Below are 23,149 nucleotides of genomic sequence, written 5' to 3' on the forward strand. Positions count from 1 at the left end.
TATCTTTTAAAAATCGGCATGCAAATCTCATTTATTTATGTTAATATAATAGAAAGGTTTGATTATTCGTTATGTTAAAAGATTGTGAGGTGGTTTACGTGTTATCTACTGCTTTCAAACAGGAAGTGGATGATAATTCAATTACTTCAATGTCTAGGCACTTCTTCCTCTTCTCGTATCGTATTATCATTTTCTTCTTCCTGTCGATGCCTGTCTTTCCCTCTACTCTGCCCTGCATTGTGTTCTGTAGCAGATGTATTCTATGTAAGATGTTTTTCTTATCTTAATAATGGTCAACAGCTTTTTTTTACGACCAATGCCTCTTAGTACTTCGTCGTTGGTGATTTTGTCAATCCAAGATGCGTCTACAGAGGCACACCTCAAATGCCTCAAGTTTTTTTGATCATTTGAGCTTTCAACGTCCAAATTTCCATTCCGTACAGCAGTACTGACCACATATAACATTCCATGAATCCTATTCTGGCGTGGAGACTTAGATTTCTGTGTGCAATTATTGAGGAGTACTTGAGGAGCCCAGGCACTAGAAATCGATTTCACAGCCGATTTGTATCGACCGAAGGGAAATAATGTTTCACTTTACTACTGATTTCGAAAAAACCTTACAAATCCTGAAAATCCGACTGACCCATTTTCCCCATCTAACTCGCAGAACCATTACAGAAATAAACAACAACAGTTACCATATACTCAGACGCAAGCGTCAGAGACAATGATAATACAATTGGCATCCATATAGACAAATCAGAACAAAGAGAGACATATAAATTTAGAATTGATACTACATGTGACATAAACAAACTTGAGGAGATCACACTAATGACAGCAACCAATATAATAGCCGACAACGAACAAAAATACACGTATAAACATGTACGATTCCATTTTGACTTAAAAGCGGTATAAAGTGATAATAAGAATTAAAAAGTCACACAGGCATGCAACTGGCCGACAAACTGGCAAAATCAGCCTTCACATAACCAAATAACACCTACACATACCCGACAAAATCTGTCATAAATCAACAAAAATAAAACATTGCAACAAAAGGAAAACGGGACAAATCAGACACTGGACGCAAAACATATGCGATCCAACTTGTTACTGGACACGGACACATGAACGATTTTTACAGATTTTTTAAACTAAGAATCACTGACGGCAAATGTGAAAATTGTAAAGAGACAGAAGACCAATATCACGTAATCCACAACTGTACAATACTCGACAGACAAATCGCTAGACAAATATTGACAGAAAGACTAAGACAGTTGAATATGACTTACCCTCCAACAAATATCGACATAACTGACACGACCATGGCCGAATAGCTAAACGAATGAGGAAAAATGATACTAAACGACGACGAAGAAGACATGTAAACAACTCACACAATCTACATACCGCTCGCTCTAGACGAGAAAACAGGATCTTCTTTCATTGCTGACTTTTGGAGTGCCGTTGTTGAGATGGGTTCAATTGACGGTGATTTCTATGGATATTGGATAGAAATGGCCTTATGCCGAAAGGTAGGTGGTCCTTCGCTACCGTGGCTCGGATCTGGTGTCGCTTGCGGCTTCAGGCATTGGCCGGGAAGCGATAAACTCTACTTCTCATATACCCCTTATTCTACCCACAAAATTAAACCATGTCCAAATAAAAGCCAAACGTTTCCTTTTACTTCCAAATTAACAATTGTGAAATAATGATAATGAGTCTCCCATTCACAACAACAACATCTTTATATTCGTAATAATTAGTTGAGGGCACCTATATTTAGAAGAATTTTATCTTTTTTCCATATAAAGTACTCTTTGAAAAATGGTATCCACACACTAGTTTTTTTACTTCATCTTTTACTCTTCTTACCAGTCTTTCTGCTCTTGCTCAAGTAAAAATCTTAGTTTACCACTTATTGGAAGATTGGAAGGAATAGTAAATGCTTTTTTTCAAAATTATATTTTGATGCAATTGACATGGAAAAAAAGTGCCTAACAATTAACAAAAATCATTCAAATAATATATTATAACAACCTATTTTGAGCTACTAAATTTTGTTATTCCCTTTTTTTTATACAATGAAATGCCATTGTGAATTAGTAGACGCTCTCGGGAATAATAGCCTACCATAAAGTATGACGTGGCGTTCAGGATAAACGTCCTAATCTTGTGGACAATGCAAGACCATCGAAAACAGAATATGAAGGGCAGCTACTTCGACATTGTGTTGAGAATAATTGAAACAACCCCCGTATTCCTCCGATATTTCGACCTGTGACTTTTATTCCATTGGCAAACGCTCTGCAATACGAGAGGACATGCTGGAACCCGATTCACACATATCTACAATATTTTATTAAAAAATATTTGTTAGCATATGGAAACGTTGCCGCAAATGGGCAGGTGAATTTTTGGGTTAGGTCTAGATCAATCAATTCCAAGTGTTTATGATTACGTGGGAAACTTGTCGGACATCCCTCATATATTAAATTTTCTTTGTACTAACCTCATTAATGACAGAAGTGAATGGGGAATGTTACTGTTTCTATAAGACTTGATTTATTACTACCATACAGGTTTTTGTTTTTAATTATATTTCTCGCAATATTGGAAATATTAAATAACGGACTGGAGGAAAAGTGAGTTGAATTTTGATGAAAAACTCACGGTCGTATAAAACAATGAAAAAAAAAAATAGTGAATGCATTTCATAATATAATAAAAAACAATGTCCTTGAAAGTGATCACACATTGTATTACATATGTACATATTACAAAAAAAAAAGATCTGCATTTACATATAAGAACAAAAGAAATCAATTTCTAGTATAATTATCTATTAATACCATGTAATAATTAACTTTATATATACAATTATTATTTTATAATTTTTATTAATTAGATTAATCTGTCGTGGATATAATATTGAGTTCGCATGAAACTATTTCATCCATATTCATAAATAAACTGTGGATTATAACTAAATAATTCATTATTCTGAAAATAGTTTTCTATAATTTACGCGAATTTATAATAAAATTAATAAAATACAAAGTCTAGACCAATAAAGTACCATTTTCAAAAGTTTTTTTCGAAAAAATATTTTCTTAAATCGCCGTTATAAAGCCACCGGTATTATATAATTTGAATTTATTTTCGTTAGTAAAAATTATCTGCATTACACCCATCCGGCAACTTTCATAATTTTTAGTTACTGCTAGCTGCAGCAATAATTCTTCTTGTAGTCCTCAATGAAATTTTCTTTTTGAAGCCCACGACACGATTTGTCGTCGACTTTACAATCTCAACTTTTCGTAACTCAGTAACACAATTTTCACGAGGCATCTTTGGTTACATAGAAAATTTAATGTCGTCTTTAATTATGCACCATTCAAATTAAAGGTTACCGAAGAAAAATAGTAAACTAAAACATATTCAGACATAGTGCACGTGATCAGGGTTGAAAACGCCAAAGACGAGTATGTAACAGAACCGCACTCCGCACTTAAGATATAATTATAGTGAGAACCCAAAATACGGAGCATATTTATTTAAAAACCAGGTATTCCTACCACCTTCACTACTTATATGACAAATGATTTGTCTCTGTCTTTATTCTAAAATTAAATAAAATAAAATCAGGCATGTATGAAACCAAACATAAAATGGAAGTTTTTATTTAAATGAAAGTTTAGAGGACTCACAACGTGGTTTTAGAAATGGAAGAAACTCAAATAACTTCATATTTAGAATTAGACAATTAAGTGAGAGATTAAATAAAGATAAGGAAATTCATTTATGTTTTATAGTTTTGGAGATCAAATAGGAAGAGATGATAAAGTCAATCAAAACGAACTTCTTGGATTTGATTACGCACATACATACACAGACATTTGACACTAAATAAAAGCTTATAAAATAGTCTTAAAAAATAGTTTTTTTGAAACTGGATGAGATTTTAATCCGGTGGAAATCCATCCAAGAATGCTGGCCTTGAGGATTGCATGGAAGAGTCCACCCAAACATTATCCTTAGTTGACCCATACTTCATCTAGGTAGTGAATTTTTCTATTCTCTTCACGCAATTTCTTAATTTTTCTAAGGTATTTTTGCTTCCACACAATTATTTCTGCTTTTTGTAATGATAAACTGTTTCTTCCTTATTTGTTCTTCTAATAAATTATGAAATGTTGATCTTTTATAAACCGGCAAGTCCTTATCTTCGTTAAATACTCTCAGAACTTTATCCACTGTAGGTAACTCATTTTGAAAGAAAAAATTATACACAATTCTTGTGATGGCGCTTTTGTCGAAATCATCAATTGAATCGTCAATTTTTTTCTTGGTGTGCTCTTAGCTTCAGCTGTATCCGTGTCAGATATGTTTAAGAAAATTACGTATTAGACAAATATAAACAATCTCACTGCAGTTTGATAATACGATGCCGTCCTTGCACTACACCTGATCTAGCGGCTTCTGCGGCGATGCGGCTCTTGCGCCTCCCACGCGGCTTTTTATTTGTGATGTATTGTGATACCACTAATTTGGACAATAAAACAATGCCGCGACGTGTTTCTCCCAGAATGTTCACGTGCTGATCATTGTTTTGGCTTATTATTTTCTTCGATAAATAGACTTTAACCGAATTAGGTGTTTGAAAATTTTGGTATTTCTCATATTTCATTACTTCTCATGCCATATACTTTTTTCTTTATACCTTTCTAGCTTTTGTTTGCTGTTTTATTCCTTTCCTCTATGTCAGCAGCTTCTTTCACTTTTTCAATTTATGTTTTTCTTGGTATTCGTCTATAATTTTCACCTGCCATTCTAAATCCAAACGGTTTTTTTTTTTGGTATTCTGTTTTAAGGGAATATATGTACATGTATGTAGAAACCATCTTGTGCTTCATATACCTTATTTGTAACTGATTTTATCTTTAATACTTCTTAGTCTATCTTTTTTGTCTCATATTACTACTACTTTTTCTTTCTATTATTGCCCTTAGATATTTCCGCAAAGAAGTAGGATTTTCACTAATTTTGTTACCGCGTTTTGATATATATTGGCACGATCTGGAGCATTGGTAAGTAACATCTATGGTTAAATATTTGTTGTTAATATTAATTTCAACTTCAACCATTTCGGACGTTGATTTTCTAGTATTATATTTTTTTATCTGGAGATAGGAAATGTCTATATTCAATACGGACTGTGTTGAAAATTCTTGAGCAAAATGGAACGAAAAATCCTGATAAAATATACCAGGATTATTATAGTTTAAGAAACTAGTTTCTTGATCTGGGTTCGATTCTTATTTGTTCTTATCCAAGTGATTTTTCCATAACTGAAAATCACTCGTTAAGTAGATCTTCCATTTCCTTTATTCTAGATTTCCCCATTTACCTAACTCACTCGAAATGATGACTCTTTACAATTTTGTACTAGTTTTATTCCAAAACACAGAGTTAGTTCAAAAATTTCATAGAAACTACTCTACGCTTTGATAATATTGACATCAATTTTCTCATTAGTAATTATATTCTAATGCTAAGAATCATTTTTTTACTTTTTAGTGTAACGCACTCTAAAAGCGTGTTTCTTGGTGTTTTGAAATTCCATTCTCTTTTAGAAACATAGCGAAAAGAAGTGAGACTGTGGATTAGGTATTACAAGTTTTCTCTTTAATGATATCGAATTTTGAAAATAAATTTTATGTGATGTTAGTTGAGGTTTAAGTTTAAAATAAATAGAGCCTTTATATTAACACGAATTAATAAAGTTTTCAATTTTTCCAGAATCAAATATCAGAAGACAGTGCCATCTCTTCTTGTTCAACGCCATCTACTCCTACAAGTCCGATCGATTTTGATATTAAAATTGCAACACTGGACGATGAACAACAAGTTTTGGAATTCCTTCAAAAATTTTTTTACAAAGACGAACCGCTTAATGCGTTTATGGAATTGATCACAGACGAACATCCCAGATGTTTAGATTTGGAGAAATTCACTTTAAAAGATTTGGATAATGGCGTGAATTTGTTGGCAATACAAAATGGAAAGATCATCGGAGTGTGTTTAAATGGTTCGTTTTTTTATATACATATTTCACCACAATAATAATTTTATAATTAAAAATCGGGGCCGGATTAAGATTTATAAGACCCGGGGCTAAAATAATGTCTGGGCCCCTTAAGGAATTCGGAAACCCAGAAACCCGGAAAATTAGATTTGTGGTATCAACACATCAAAAAATAAAGAACGATTTCCAAATGATGGGGCCCTCTTGGACCTGGGGCCCCTAGCTTAATCCGGCCCTGTAAAAAATGCTTGATTCATATAACATGGACATTGAGGAGCGTCTAACGCATAAACACTTCAGCACTGCAGAGTAAAGTTAGATTACAAGTAATTCTTTCGCTACTACTCGAACTGTCTTGTTATTTAGGACAATTTAAACTAAATAACAATATACTGTAATATATGCAGTGCCAGTATGGCAGTTGTTCAAATAAGTACCAAGAGATTTTGTGAATATTCATCTGGAGAAAAGACAGAAGTAAAAAACGAAAGTCCCATTAATAACTATTATTATTGAAAGAACTGGTTGTAAGTACACTAGAAAATTTACTTTGCTAAGATTTTAACGCCAAAATTGATTGGATTTTTGACTAAAACAATGCATTATGTTGTTTCCTTTATTAGGTACTTTTTCGCGGCGATAAATACGAAAATAGTAAGTCTTGAGATGTTAAAATTGAAGTAAAAGAAAAGCATCTCCATAATTTTTGAATTTAATCTCCACGGATATGAAGAGATGTTTGTAAGACTATAAATTTTCGGCTGATTTAGATGCAACTTTGTGATCAAATAATTGAGGCAATTGATAATTCTCCTTTTTGGCGATCATGGTGGATGCAACTACGGAATTTTTACTTTTAGATTTGATGAGCCAATTGAAAGTTTTTGGAATTTAATTCATTCATTCATCCAATGTTTGAGCAAAGATTCACCTTCCGACATTGGCTGAACATTGGACGAGGGTTGTAACCTTACGTAAATTTACCTTCGAGGATGCTCCCAGAAGTACCTGGCCTGACCTAGAGATGGCGGAAGTTGCTTGAAAAATTTCAATGTATTACAATCTATACAAGCTCCAAGTTTAAAGAGTAATAGTGAACGTATTGAGTGAATTTGTAAACATGGAAAAAATTGATCATCGTTATACTTTTATCAACAGTGAAATACTGGTATCAGAGTTTAATTGTGGCGGTACGACCTACGAAAAACAGCATCGCAGTGGTCAACCAAATGAGCGATACTGGATGATCGTCATCTGAAAATGTGCGAGCTAGAAGATATAGTGGGTATTCCAAAAAGTGCGTAACATCGCATATTGATGCGTAAGATGGGTGCAGAGTTTGCTCACAATGGAACAAATACAGCGCCGTGAAGATGTTTCCATCTAGTGTTTGGCATTGTTTCACGGAAATAAAGGCGTTTTATAACCACACTTCACACCCTAAACAAAAGAATAATCAAAACAAAAGGGAGAACCGGCTCCAAAGTTCCATCTGCAGACAGGGTCATGGCGTCGGTTTTTTTTTGGTATACGCGTGGGATAATTTTCATGGACTATCGTTAAAAAGGAAAAACTATCAATGGCGAGTATTATGCAACGTTTGAGTGAAAAATGGAGAAAAAACAGACGCATTTGAATAAGAAGAAAGTGTTATCCAATGCTTCCAAGGTTGGAAGGCGGTACCAACTTTATTTTCTTTCCTATTTCGGCGTATTTCAAATAAATGTTCCAAATGAACGAAACTGAGTCATTAATAAATCAATAGCCATATCTTTGAATAATAACTCAATAAATTTCCTGTAAATTTCAATTTTAATTGATTTTCTTTTAGGTATCATTGAAAGAGATTCGAATGAAGATGAATTCGTCAGTAAAGATGAAAAATTTTCGAAAATTGTAAAATTATTAGATTATGTAGCAGTAGAATCAGATCCGTTTCAAATTTATCCTGGAATAGATAGAGCAATGGTGGTGAAAATTTTATCTGTCGATAATTCGTACAGAGGAAAGGGTATCGCGAAATACCTTATAGCAAAAACAAGGTGAATATCAGTAGAAAGTTATTGAATATAGTCATTAAAGTACAACAAACATTAAAATTTCATTTTCATGCGTACAGTGCCATCTCTAGAAAAAATGTCAACGCTCTAGTACATGTAATAGGAACAAAAACAAAGTATTATTTGTAAGAACTTCAGATTCAAGCAATAGCAATAATTACGATGATAACACTCTTCCTTCCATCCTTGATTTCACTGTACTACAAAACGTTTAAACTTTGTTTAATGTCGAAGATTAAATTTCATTTTGATGTATACAATGCCATCTGTTAATAAAAGACAAAAATACAAAATTGTAAAGAAAACTTCCGTCTTACAAACGTATTTTGTATATACGAACAAAAAAGTAAATTCAAAGAGATTTTTGACAGAGAATTTACTTTACTGCACTTCTCATTTTCAAAAGTCTTTATTAAAAATTAGATTTGGCTTTGCACATACATTACCATCTTTCTAAGAATGAAAGATTGAAGATACATATTACGAATAACACCGATTTCTCCTAGTACACCTCATCTTAAAGATTGAATTTAAGTCTGAAAAAATACAGTGCCATCTGTTAATTAATGACAAAAGTCCTGGGCAATAATTATTAAGAAAACTATCGTCCTAATGAATAAATAATAAAATAAAAACAAAGGGCTTTTTTCAAACATAAATTTCCATTTTGTTATGAACCATCTAAGAAAATTAAATATCAAAAAATAAATTTCTTTACCAAAATCTGAAATTTCTAGGTATCGGTCGTAGAAAAAAACGTGCATCCCTTTTATTTTCCAATTATATTTTAAATAAAAACGGAAAATTCAAGAAGAAAATATCTTTCATTAATAACCCAAATTTTCTCTCATATCTTGTCTTAAAACGTTTATAAAAATTTTTGGTACTGAAAACTGAGTTTCATTTTGGTTAACATTGCCATCTGTTAGTTGATGGAGAAAATCCTACGTAACCTTTACAAAGAGAAATTCTACATATATCAGCACTAAAATTAAATCGAAATATACAAATAAATTTTGATTTTGTAATGAAATATTTGATAAATTAACATCAGAAAATTAAATCCGCGATGTTACACACACAATTTTTACATCTAGGTACTAAAAAATTAATTTTATTTTGGCGAACTCTGCCATCTGTTAATTAATGGCGAAAATCCTAGGTAACCATTATAGAGGAAACTTCGTCCCAATAGTTTTCCTACATATTTTATTTACCAGCACTAAAATGAAATCGGAAAAATCTTTTACAAATAACTTTCTATATTGTAATAAAATATTTGAAAAATTAATATCAGGAAATGAGTTCCTCGTTGGCACACACACAATGATTAAATTTATACATCTAAGATCATGCATTTTATTCACCATATATTTTTAATTCAAAAACAGAAAATTCAATCTGATAATTTCTTTCCAAAAATAATCCGAAATTCTCATTGTACCTCTCCTGTCTCCTTGTTTCAAAACATTTAAGACAATTTTGGTACTAAAAAATGAATTTCATTTTGGTGAACTCTGCCATCTGTTAATTAATGGCGAAAATCCCAGGTAACCATTATAGAGGAAACTTAGTCTTAATAAATTTCCCACATATTTTACATATACCAGTAGTAAAATGAAATCAAAAAAGCCTTTCACAAATAACTTTCCATTTTGTAATGGAATATTTGAAAAATTAATATCAAAGAGAAACATTTAAAACAATAATTTTTCCTAATAAAGAATAGATTTCATTTTGGTGTACAGTGTCATCTGTTAACGAAAGACTGAAGCTCCATAACATGGTAATAGAGAAAACGCCCGTTATATATTTCATATTTTAAAACCGGAAAATTGAACTAGTTGAATCTAAATTTTTGAAATAAAAAAGGGACGTATTTAATAAAATATAAATGTTGGATGTTTACTTGCTGGGTCGAGACTTACAACATATTTATACGAAAATAAAAATTGACATATGTCTGTTTAATTTGAAAATTTAATTTTTAGAATAGGTATATAATAATGTGTCGAAAATCCTTCTACAAGGTGCCTATTTTCAAAAGATTTTCATTTCGTAAGAAAATATGAAATATATACTTCTCTTAGACATTTATAATGACAAAACAAATATGTCAAATACCATATCATAATCATAAACCCTCGGCTATGTTAGTAATCGTGCTTAATTGCGAAGTTTTTCTATACAAATAAATACTGTATCGCTTTTTCAAGTTCATGTGAATATAAATTACAGTATGCCATACATCGATCAAAATTTGAGATTTAGTTTGGACAAAACCAACGTAAAACTATTAAGAAGACGATCAGAAGGAAGACTCAGAACGTACGATTCCAGTGAAGATTTAAGAAGCTGGAATTTCACTGTAGACGATAGAAGACGACATATTTTGGATATAGTCAGAAGCGATATAGAAAAATGTGGGCAATTAAGTACGGCAATCCTGCACGCTCTATGTCAACGATCAAAAGCAGAATTAGCCAAAAATTTAAAGAAACTATGGGATTTTCTCATGTCACGGAATCTAACGCCCGAAGAAAAGGAACATTTACAACAATTACAACAACAAATGGGTTACGTATGTATGCAAGCTATCAAAGACTGTACTTGTATTGGAGATTATGAATTGCTATGCGTATGCGATGATGAGACTGGATTCAAACATAAAAATCGTTTATTAAACGTGATTGAATTATTGGAACAAAAACTCGATAGAAAACAACCACTTTTTGAAGACAATTTACCAAAAGAAAAGAAGCCGTGCACCTGTGAATCCAATGATCCTACTATTAGCCTTAATTCCGCCGGGAAAACCGTTACTGATACTACCATAGGCGTTGTTCAGGATCCTAATATTAGTCTTAGATCCGCTGGAATATTAAAAGAGCCCATCGATGTTGTCGATAGTACTAAAGGTGCTAAGATAAGCCCCAGATTCGCTGGAATTGACGAATCGAAAAGTGCTACTGATACTACAGGTGTTGTTCAAGATACTAATATCAAACTTGGAACCGCTGGAAAGGTTAAAGAATTGAGATATGATACTACAGGTGTTGTTCAAGATACTAATATCAAACTTGGAACCGCTGGAAAGGTTCAAGAATTGAGATATGTAGATAACGCTATTACTGACGATACTTTGAGAATAAATAAGTCTCCCGATTCCTATTTAGACTCTAAAGCAAAATCTACTTGTCATCCAAGTTGTATACGTTTTAAACAACCGAGAGATGTTGTAGAAGATGCTATTACTGACGATACTAGGCGACTGAATAAACCTCCTGATTCCTATCTAGGTTCTAAGACGAAATCTACTTGTCATCCGAGTTGTATTCGTTTTAAAGCTAATTTAAATAGACCAAAATCTGCGGAAAAAAATGAAGTAACTACAGCCGAGAAAGCTGTAAGATCCGTAGTATCCATGACTAGTATAGTTTGTCAATGTGACATAGTTCCGAAAAAAAAAGCAACTGATTCTGATGTAGTAAACAAGAAAATAGGAAAAAATAGACCTATCTGCCAATGTGTCGATAAAGGAACGTCAACATTCCCTTCACCTCCCGGAAAATCGAGATCTGTTAAAGTGGGCGTTGTAGGGGATCAAGTTAGACAACAAGGGAACGATGAATTCGAACGAGAATTGAATGCGCTCAATGGAGAAACGGTCTGCCCAGAACTAGAAGCGAATATAATCGAAAAAGAATTAGACACTTTGAAACAATACTGTATGAAATTAAAAGAAGCCGAAACGAAACGTCAAGAAAAATCTAAACTGAGAGCAACAAGATTAAGCGAGGAGCGTAAAGAATGCGAAAAATGTGCGGTTCTAACAAATAAAGTGAAAAATCTCGAAGATCGATTAGCAAAATGTACCAATACCTTACCGGAAGATTACGAAATTTATAAAAACAGAAGCGCTTTAATAGATACCACTTTAGCAGAACGAGACGAAATGCAAAAAAAGATGCAGCTTGTGAACGAAACGCAAAACCAATTGATGGAATATCAAAAGAAAGCAGCTAGAGCTGACGAACTAGAGGAACAATTAAGGAAATTGCAAAAAGAGAAATTGACGAATAACGAAATTAGGAAATTTCAAACGAAATGTACGTGCGTCGAAAGAGAACTCGAGAATGTTAGAGCCGAAAGGAATGCTATACAAAAAAGATTAGATATGATGAAAGAGGAAATGGAGATTTTGAAAGGGAAAGCCAAGGAAGCGGAAGTTTTAGCAGTAGAAAGAGACAAGCTTCAAATCAAATTGAACGATTTAGCTCACGTGCAAGTCCACAACGAAAACCTTAGATTGAAATGCAAATGTTTGGAAAAGTCGGCGAACGAAAGAGACGCGTACAAACAAAGATACGAAACCCAATTAGGAATGGAACGCGAAAATGAATCTTTAAAAGCACAATTAGAAGAAGCGGCGATTATAAAAAGAGAAAGAGATTGCTTGAAAAGACAAGTGACGGATCTCCAGTCTTGTATAGTCGATCAGGAGAACGAAATCAAAAGACTAATGCAACAAATAGATAATTTAATTAAAAACAAAGATGATATACAATCGAGAATGAAAGACGCTCTGGAGAGTATGAGAGCCGAGATAGAAAAGAAAGACGAATTGATTGCTTCAGCTGACAAAAAATTAGATAAAATGCAAACGGAATTGAGGACGTCTATACAAGGCGTATCTTGCGAGGCTGAATGTTACAAAATGCGAATAGAACAATTAGAAAATGAATTGAACGAAGCCAAAGGACAAATCGCTTGGCTGGAAAGAACATACATGGAAAATCAAGACGGTAACAGAAAAACCAAAGATTGCCAATTCGCCGCAGTGTGTTCGATGAAAAAGGAATTACACGCCGCCGATATGGAAAATAAAAAACTTCAAGAAATCGCTAATAATATGGCTATTTTAACCGGTGATGAGCACGTACAAAAAATGTTGAGGCAATCCGAATATGCCGTTAGAAAAGTTGTCGAAGAATTGTCGAAACAATATCGAGAGTGGGATGACTTGAAGAAGGAAAGGCGGAGACCTAAATCGGAAACTTGCCCTCGAAATTGCAAGAAGAATCTTGGGAATCAATGAATAAATTTAGTACTGGATATTCGTTTTTACCGTATTTATATATTTGGTATATATGTTTTTGTAAATCATTGTCACGTTAAATAAATCGTTTTAGACATGTTTGTATCGCATCACCCATAAAAATGGCAACATTCATTACAAAACGATTTCTATTATTGTTTACCCTATTAGAAACTTGAAAAAAGCCAAAAAATGATCAAGATAAAAGTGTAAAAAGTGGAGTTTACAGACAAAATTTTAAATTGCGCAGATAAATAACTTTTGGGAAATTAATTTTTGAAACTGTGTGATTCTCAAGTTTATATGAAGTGAAACGTATCTCGTTTAAAACGCCATTTTATATTGAGTCATGCATGGCATGTTCAATGTTGCTATTAAGCATTTAGGGGTAGGATTATGTCGTAATTAATGAAATATTTAGTTCTATTACGGTTAAGATACCATACATTAATTTGACTAGCTGCCCTTTTTTTTAAAACACTGTTTATAGTCCTAAATTTTGACACTTAGTTGGTAGCACTATGGCTTAGCATTTTCAGTAATCATTTGTTCGCCTTACTGTTGAGAAAGTTAGGTTAGAGTAGGCTAAGTTAGAATAGGTTAGGTTAGATTAAGTGAGGTTGGGTTAGGTTATTATTACCATTTTGTATTTCATTTAAAACCTCAACCAACTAAAGAGTTAACAATCTTTAGTATTATGTAGTTATACCTACTCATGGTTAGTGGGTTTAAAATTATTTACTAGTGTTAATGCTTTTGACGAAGGATTTTTTGAAAAAAAAACTCAAGAGTGACCCTTTTTTGTCAATTTTACTTGCAACGCTTTAATTTTTGATTTCATTTCTTCTTGTATAATTTGTTTATTTTTATCAGCATGAGCTGCACTGTAGACATTGAATAATCTGCGGTAAAGACCTAAATCAATTTTTTATATATTATTAATAGCCAAACTGAAAAAACTACGACTGTTAGTCAAGGAAATGCAATCGTCAAGTAAACAATAGGAATGTATCGAAGTCACTGCGCCGGCGCGTGTGGTAGTACTTGTGGAATATCTCGCAAACAATAGACACGGGAAACGGTAAGAAAGCGAGCAAGCGCCGACGAATTTATTTAAACCCATACCATTCACTACTCTCGTAAATTAGTCTCACTTGCATTTAAACACGGCTCTAGATGTAAACATAAGATTATATACTCGATAGATCTGCCACTCTGTATAAAAATTTGATGACAAAGTTACATCCTAGCAACATCTCTCAAATTGGTTTAGTACCAAGAAATTTAAAAATAACTCGAGTAATTTTAAATGCTCCAAGCTATTTTTTGCATCAAATTGTGAATGAAACAAAAGTATTATGCAAAATACTTTCATTTTGCTAACGATTCAAATTCAAATATTGTTGTTTACAAGAAAATGAAGTATTTTGTAAAATATTTTGGTTTTATATACAATTTATGTAACAACCAGGTCCGACCACCTAAATTTCACAATTAAATGGTTTATATAAGATATAGGTAGATGGAATATTGAAAAACAGGATGATTGTTACAATTTTTTATTTTGTTTTTGACATTTTATAATTATATCCACAAATAAAAAATGTTCCTTCACACTTTAGCAGGCTTAGGACTGTCAACATTGAGATGTTGGCGTGTTTAAAAAATGTTTCTGTTTGTACATGGTACATACAATGGTATATAAAAAACGGATTTTATAACCATGGTTAATTAATGATTACTGTTGTCTTTCTTACAGCTTTCCCTATATTTAAATATGCCATATTCATCACAACATCGTAGTCTTTATATTGTTGATCTTTGCCCTTCAAAATTTTATTAATAATACCTATGTAATGAAAGATGTATATGTGAAAACCAATATTTACAAACATATTTAAATAATCCTTATGATCTGAACAAAATATTGAGGAAATGTCTGTCAAATCTTCCAAATAAAATATTTGATTCTTTATGCCTAACGAATTGATTAACTGGGGCAATCTTTTGAAAATTTTATCAGAAAAACTTTTAAATATATCACAGAATTTTGCTGAAGGCGCATATAAAAGATTTTTATTTTGAGCTTCTATTGAATGGTTTATAAATTAGGACATCGACTATTGGAGGAAATAGCAATTCTTTTCCTCTGCATAACTTTTCACTAGGGTTCATAAGAGGTTGATTGTCACAGTAAATATAAGTACTTACCAGGTAAATGTAGAGTTGGCAGTTTAAGTTTTTTTTAACCTGCCATTGTGGTTTCTACAAATTTGTTCAAAATGAATATCACATATTCTATGTGATTATAATACTGTATCTGCAAGCATTAACTTGGGGTTATTTATGCAACCAAATTCCGCAAACGTCTTCATTCGTAGGAATGGAATGTCTATAAAAAAGTATAAGAAGGTTAAAATCATTCAACATATTTAACCATTCAACAAAATTATTTTCTAAATGCAAATTAATTAAGTTAGGAAGAAAAGACTTATTCTCGTATAGATATGAAATTTATTTCAATTTAAATATTTTTATAAATAGTAAATATCACTCTCACCTTATCTCTTGCTTATTCGTGCATCCTGGTACACAGCAGGCCTTTACTCCTTTACTCATATTGACTAAGTAAACACGACAGCACAATTCGCAACAAATAATAACTTTCAAATGCACAAAAATGCAAATAGCTAATAAACAAACAATATCAAACACCTTTGCAAGATGGACGTTGTTCATTGAATAATCTTGGTTTTTTCTCGATGCATGATTGCAACTTAGTTTCAGAATCCAGATTGACAAACATTTAAAAATAAAACACTAAAAAGTAAGCTTTTAGATGTAAACCGATAACATAGATGGCGTTGAAAATTGTCCTGAACTTCTTCTATTCCAGCGCACAGGCCCTGATGTAAACTGTTCCCAAAGTCAAAAAAAAATCACATCCGAAAATGTTTTCAAGCATTTGTATAATTTTTAGATGTTTATTAAAAATTTTTGATTCTCATTACTTATATTTATCGATGTAACATGGAATTTTAATGATTAACTAAAAATTGTACAAATGATAAAAAAATTTTTTCGGATGCGACTTTTTTTCATTTTCTTTTGTCTTTTCTGAAAGAATTTACCATGGTAATGGTAATATCGTAATAAAAAACCAAAAATTTTGTTATTTCCATTTTTCACATAAATTTTAAGGTTATATGAAAAAAGTGTGAATACGAAAGTTGTAGAACTTTACATTACCTACAACTTCGCCATTTGACTTTTTTCCATAGTACTTGTAGTTTTGCCGGAAATCGACATAAGCCGATTTTTATCCTTAAAAACTTACCTTCTTCCCCTTCTCGACTCTGACCAACTTTAAATTATTTCCCCTTTCATGTTCATGTTTTTCTCCTTGTTTTCCAATGCGTTTCAGTCCACAATTTTTTTGCTTTAAAAATCATCGACCCTGGCTTAGAATTTCTATCAACTGATCTATCCATTGGGTATATTGTAATTTCAACATTTCCACTTCAATTTTATCTTTTACATGCCCTACGCAATTATTTCAAGATTCAGCGGTACGACACAAAAAAATCATCACCAAAAATATTTTTAAGATCGCCCAATTTTTTGGAAACAGTTTTTTATGTCTTAATTTGGGGCTTTTTTCGTGGCTGTAGTAGGAATTTTTTCATTTATAATTCTTTATACCAATACAAGTCATTTTGTGGAATGATGAAATACGCCGACGTTTTGCTTAAATTTCGTTAGTTTCCGCTAATCTTCGGAAAATCATCGCCCGCTCTAAATATTTCTTTAACCATAAATGTAATACTCCTATGTGGACAGTTGGTATGCGAAAAACGTCCCTACGTTACGGTGGATAGACAAATCGTTGTCATTCTGTCTTCCATTTATAGAAACTGTCCATATAGAAATATTACATTTACGAAATGTGTCAGTTATTTATTGAAAATAAATCGAAATATAATTCATAGTAGAGATGGGAATATCTCCCCATTGTAACACAAATATTCCTCATACAGATTCCACTAGTGCTGCCAGCTCTAGATGTATGAAATTATAACACGTAATGATTAATAGTATTTTTTTTTGCTTTTACAGAGAAATTGCAAGATACGAGGGGTGCGGATTCATATCGGTGGATTGTACAAGTCACTATACAGCTTGTGCTGCTAAAAAACTTGGATTTGATCTACACTACACTCTTAATTACGAAGATTACAAAATTGATGGAAAAGTAGTTTTCAAACCTGAACCACCGCATAAATCTGTAACTGTGTACACCCAACGTATATATTAGATAATTGCTCACGCATATTCACACGATTTGTATATAAAATTAACTGATAACAGTCATTTCAACCTAATTAATTCCCAAGAAATTTACTCTAGGTACTACATTTTTTCAAAAAGTATTTAATTCGACGATTAACTTGAATAAATACGAGGGCTGTAATGAAAGTAACAGACGCTCCCCCAAAAGTATCTAAAGAGTTCAAAATATCCCTAATTATTTTTATTCTATTTTTCTAATAAATGTTTTATTTGTTGTAAGTTAAGAGCTCTCGTGCTAACTTTTCTCATCCTCTTCACCAACCTTGGACCATCGGCTGGCGAATTTTTTGCTTTGTACCGTGTAAAAATTAATTATGTAATTAAAATTCCCTTAAGTGCAAATTGTGATAAAGGGAAAATTATGAATCAATTGATATATTCTAAAGATTGTTTCCTCGCGATAACGCTTTTCAAAAAAACTAAGGATATATTTCTAATGCAATGGACAACCGGAACGTGACGTCACGGCATGGCCTCCACATTTAATTGCGGGCCTTGTAACCAGGATCAGGCTCGCTCCTTCCCCCTCCCTTTATGTTTGCGTGCTACTGGTATGCTACGTTTCAAAAATTAAATGGAAGGAGGGTAAGGTAGAGGGAGTGTGTCCTTCCCGAGAATGCGTTGCATGCAAACAGTAACTAGCACGTGGTACCTAATTAACTAGTAACTAATCTAGAATTTACGTTTGACATTGTCATAATTATATATTAGACTTTTAATCAAAGATTCACGGTAAAATATTCTGCAATAAGGTTCCCAGCTTAGGGGTTTTCCCCCCAAATTTAGGTATAGAAATGTCGGAAGGGATGCTTTTAGGGGTATTTTTATAACTTAGATGCGTTACATAATATCGATTGAAATGTAACAAAATGATGTTGAATGAAATTAATTATTGTTTGTTTGAAATTTATTATTTGTTCAATGTTTTATAATTTTTATTTCGATATACATTTCATGAGTAATAAAATTATTTAGGGGTAATCACTAGTAATTATGGAGATTTTTAGGGGTTTTTAATTGGGGCTTTAGGGAGATAAATTTTTCAGAGTTGGGAGCACTGGAAGAAAACTCAGCACAATCAGCTTTGCATACGAGAAACAATGTTAGCATTTCAAATGCAATTAAAGGCTAACAAGTTGCAAGCTCCAAAATTTTGAATTTCGTACCGTGCATGACACATGCGCACTAGGTCGAATTGTCATATTTCAAATAATCCGACATAATGTTTCCTGAAAATAAATTCATCGATTATTTTTGCATTTATATTAAATCAAAAGACGGCTCGATTAAACTTAACCTTAAAAAACTGATTAAAGGCGCATGTGCAAGCACTGTTCGCAAAGAGCCAATTTAACATCGATGTGAATGAGCCATTGGTTTCACAGGGAAAATTTCAAGAAAACTTAATCTCCAAAGTATCTATTTTTAAACGTCTGTTACTTTCGTATATATGAAAAAAAGTGAATATACATAATTAGAGAAAAAAGTTGAAATCAAACAATTACCCAAATATCCAAACCAGTTATTGAATTTCAAATTACTAGATTTGTAAAAAACTTGTGAAATTTACTTATAACCGTTATTGTTTTTAAATGTCTATCATTCCCTGTAAACGGTTGTGTTTAGGAATTAGATTATGTTATGTAACTTAATTAATTGAATGTGATAACTGTTGTAAAGATACTTAAAATATATATATATATATATATATATATATAATTTTTTTAATAAAATGTCAAGGACATTGAAATATTTTATTATTTTCCTTCCCAAGTTGAGCAGAGGAAATCCGATATATTAGCAGAAATGACAAATATTTTATTATTGTATTATTGTTTTATTATAAAAATTATTCCACATTCGATTGCTCCCCTTCCATATATTCCCCTCTCCTCATCGCCTACCTTTCCATACGTTTTTTCCATTAATCGAAGCAGTGCTGGAAGTCTTCTTTGGTGAGAGCCTTTAGGAGCTCTGCAGTTTTTTGCTTTACCGCTTCCGTCGACTCAAACCTTTTGTTTTACGACCAAGTTTTCAGAATTTTTTATACGGAAAAAAATTATTTTTTCGAACTTCCGCCATTTTATTAAAATTTAATATTTTTTGAGACCCCTACGTACTTCGCTTGCTTTTAGCTCATACATAAAAAAAAACTTTATTTTTATGTTTCAGATCAGTAGATACAAAGAAAAGTTGGTAATAGTAGCATGTTTAATAAAGTCGTCTAACTAGATTTTACACCTGATATAAAGTTTTTTTTAAAAAAAAAATTCCAAAAATATTCTTCAAAAACCGAGCTCTATAGTGCTGTTACCCCTGTAATGAGAACTGCAGACAGACGATAAAAACTAAATTTGTTTCAGACATTTTCTTAAATTGATTCCAATAATTCAAACAACCTCACAAAATGTTTCATCAACCATAGCATAACACAAAATCCTTTGTTTACGGTAAAAGGATCCAAATCAGCCGATTTTGACATTAACTCTAATCGCGGGTCAAATTTCGAATGACTTCACCCCCCCCCCCCGCGAACAATAATTTTGAAATTTCGCATGTGTTCGATCTCCAACGTGATTCAGATTTTGACATGCGAACAAAGGTATTAACTTGACGTAATATCGAAATGGCCCGTCTAAATTACTTTTACTCTGCCAACATTGTTAAAATATGACCTCATTTTCGTTCCATGCCACTCAACAATTTTTGTTCCTCTCTGACGTTATGTCTGAACGTTACAATAAGAAACATTAAAAATCATTGTAATTCATATAATATACAGTGGGGAAAATAAATAAAATTTCAAATTATTGTACAAATTTATTAGTGGTTAAAATTTCACGCACTCAATACACATGCACCTCCTACAGCTTTGATTTTATCTTCAGCCGATTTTGAGAAGAATTTAGCTTTAACGATAACTGGTTGTTCAGGTAAGCGACCTTTACCCAATAATTTGTAGTAGCCCTGTCAAAGAAGATAAATTTCAATCAATCAAAATATATACATATAAATATTAACAAAAATTATATCTTTATACATAATCAGATAATGAACATTCGGCATCATAAATACGACCGCCCGTTCTAAATAGTCATCATTTTAACTATATATGTGCAATCGGAGTTATAAAATCATGCACAATAGCTACACTAGAAGTGATTCTAAATCTCTAATCTAATCTTCACATAGTACTGGAACATGTAGCAGGAATCACCAAAGAAAAACCGTCCCTTAATAATGACTAAACCTAGGACATGCCTCAGAGTGATGCATCAGCTTTGAAAAAAAATACCCCAATAGTAAACTGTAGAAGTAAGTGGGATCAAAACACCATATATGAAACAAACAGAAATTCCTTTAAATGGTATATGGACGGGTCTAAAGCTGCAGACAACAGAACTGGAATAGGGCTCAGAGCCAAACATTCTAGAAACCTGGGCAATACATCAAGCATTTTTCACACAGAAATTAACACAATTGGAAAATGTGCAACGCCTCAAAAATTAAATGAGCTAGGCAATAATAATAACATGTATCAGCTACAGAACAATAGAAAAAGCATTGGAAAAGAAGGTTATATAGGAGCAAAATCAAATATTGGGAAACGTACAGAGGCTGAGACAAGCACAGACCCTCCTGGGAAACTATAATCAGAGATCTGTTGAATGTATCAACATAAGTAAGAATTTACAAATACTAACAGTGGTCCTCTCTGGACTCTGTCATCTGAATGACACCTAAAGATGCTAGACTTAGCAAATAATTCAGCATGCAGATTTTGATGCACAGAGCACAAAATCTTCTAACCACATTCTCTCTAAGTGAGAAGCACTACTGTACTCCAGAGTATTACTCCTGGGAGCATATGAAACAGAAGACGAAGATCATAGCAATTAAAGCCATTCCACATTTTGGACTTTTTAAAAGGGGTGGGATTAGCTGTAAACACTCGGTTCCCCAATATGGCAGCAAAGAAGGAGAACCAATAAATCCTATGGGTCGAAGTGTGTATGATACCCCAATAGATACATATACATACAACTCTAAAGAATAGAAAAACAAAAAAATCCTTATTACAATCAACAACTGATACCCATATTCACATTATATAAGAGTTTCAACCAATGAAGATGAAAACTTTGTTATCAAAATATGGATAAACATGTAAATATGAAAATAAAATCTGCAGTTCACTAAAAGATAAAACAACTAAATTCCTGACCAGTTTTAACATCAAAGCATTGTAACACTAATAACTATATACACCTGGTGGTTGCTTTCCCAATTCATGTTTTTACACAAAAAAAAAAAAGATTTCATTGTAAAAATTATAGGAAGATATTTCAACAGGTTGACTACCAACTACAAAATAACTCAATTCAAATTAGTAATTTGAATGATATAGTGAATTAATAATTGTGAAAATGGCCTTGGCGTCAATGTATTAATAAAAGAAACAAGATTATCAACTTACCGCTTTAACTATATCGATAACAGGTGCTTTTCCTTCAGCGTTATCCTTATATTTCAACCTAGTCTGTTCGCTAACTAGTGTCCATAATTTGTCCAAGTTAATAGCTGGACACCATTTGGAGTTTTTCCTTACATGGTAATTTCTCATACCCAACTGAATTGAAAATCTTGATAATTACTTTTATTATATAATAATAGTGATAAAAATACGATACCTTTCCAAAATATCCGGGATGGTACTTGTCGAAGTTAATTCTATGGTGGTGCATACCACCAGCGTTACCACGACCTCCAGGATGCTTGCGGTGTTTACCTAAAATATAGATTAGTAAAGTCCAAGAAAAACGTGTAGAACTGTTTGTATATATATTTTGGCCATCAGTAACGAACATGAATCATTATATTCATACCGCCCGTTCGACATTAACATCATTTGAAGAGTTTTTCACTTATTTTATATAGATGTTAATATGAACTTACCAATACGACCGTGACCATGACTTACATGTCCTCTTAGTTTCCTTGTTTTCTTTTTATGTGTCGACTAAAACAGAAAGTAACATAACCAAAAAATAAATTTTGGAAATTATCTAACAGAGGCAGATAATGAGTAAAAAATATTGTAATCAGTGAATATAATTTAATATCAACACACTTTATTTGAATGAAAATTGGGGAAAATAAAAAAGATTAATAAAATATTTTAAAAAATTTTAAACTTTCAGCAATAACACACGACACCTACCATGTTGACGGGGAATGAAGAACTTTATCAAGTTGGTTAACTTAAACATTTAAAAAACTGACAGGTTACTAAAGAGGATTGTATTTAGTCTATTTTTCGCGGATGTGGTATAAACATAAGGATTGAAAAGACTATCAAAGAATAGTTATTTTTAAAAAGAGTTATACAATTTTCATTAATAAACCACTTTTGATAATTACCATATTATATATAAAAATAATCACAGTCTAAAATAATAATAATTGTTATTTTTAGTCTATTATTTAAATTGCTAAATTATTCTAAATATAAAGAAAATGAACATTTGAATTTTGTTAACT

The 23,149-nt window shown here is 32.2% G+C and overlaps 2 protein-coding genes and 1 long non-coding RNA gene across 3 annotated transcripts in view; 1 reads left to right on the forward strand and 2 right to left on the reverse strand.

The window, feature by feature from the left end:
- LOC130897488 (arylalkylamine N-acetyltransferase 1-like) overlaps positions 1–19,284 on the forward strand; it is a 54,743-nt gene extending 35,459 nt beyond the window's left edge. Inside the window, exons 2-4 of the mRNA XM_057806372.1 lie at positions 5,815–6,103; positions 7,932–8,142; positions 17,375–19,284. Coding sequence (XP_057662355.1) covers positions 5,815–6,103; positions 7,932–8,142; positions 17,375–17,573 — 699 coding nt within the window. The 3' untranslated portion in view covers positions 17,574–19,284. The remainder of the gene's footprint in view (positions 1–5,814; positions 6,104–7,931; positions 8,143–17,374) is intronic.
- LOC130897489 (uncharacterized) lies at positions 14,802–16,002 on the reverse strand. Its single transcript, XR_009059706.1, has 2 exons — positions 15,819–16,002; positions 14,802–15,650 (listed from the first exon to the last, which is right to left on the reverse strand). It is a non-coding gene; the product is annotated as an uncharacterized LOC130897489 (long non-coding RNA).
- A 1,131-nt stretch (positions 19,285–20,415) lies between the features above and the next one.
- Positions 20,416–22,887, reverse strand: LOC130896977 (60S ribosomal protein L27a). Its single transcript, XM_057805424.1, has 5 exons — positions 22,830–22,887; positions 22,565–22,628; positions 22,300–22,397; positions 22,086–22,238; positions 20,416–20,575 (listed from the first exon to the last, which is right to left on the reverse strand). Exons 1-5 carry the CDS (start codon positions 22,830–22,832, stop codon positions 20,447–20,449), a joined length of 447 nt encoding a protein of 148 aa, XP_057661407.1. The 5' UTR covers positions 22,833–22,887; the 3' UTR covers positions 20,416–20,446.
- Between the last annotated feature and the right edge of the window lie 262 nt (positions 22,888–23,149).

Source organism: Diorhabda carinulata, chromosome 8 (assembly GCF_026250575.1).
Source record: "Diorhabda carinulata isolate Delta chromosome 8, icDioCari1.1, whole genome shotgun sequence".
Lineage (NCBI taxonomy): Eukaryota > Metazoa > Arthropoda > Insecta > Coleoptera > Chrysomelidae > Diorhabda > Diorhabda carinulata.

Excerpts from the sequence above, each read along its gene's own strand:
- LOC130896977 (XM_057805424.1), bottom strand. Across the intron at positions 22,239-22,299 it reads ATCCCGGATATTTTGGAAAG|TTGGGTATGAGAAATTACCA; the intron begins GTATCGTATTTT and ends TTTTCAATTCAG. Across the intron at positions 20,576-22,085 it reads TTATCGATATAGTTAAAGCG|GGCTACTACAAATTATTGGG; the intron begins GTAAGTTGATAA and ends CTTCTTTGACAG.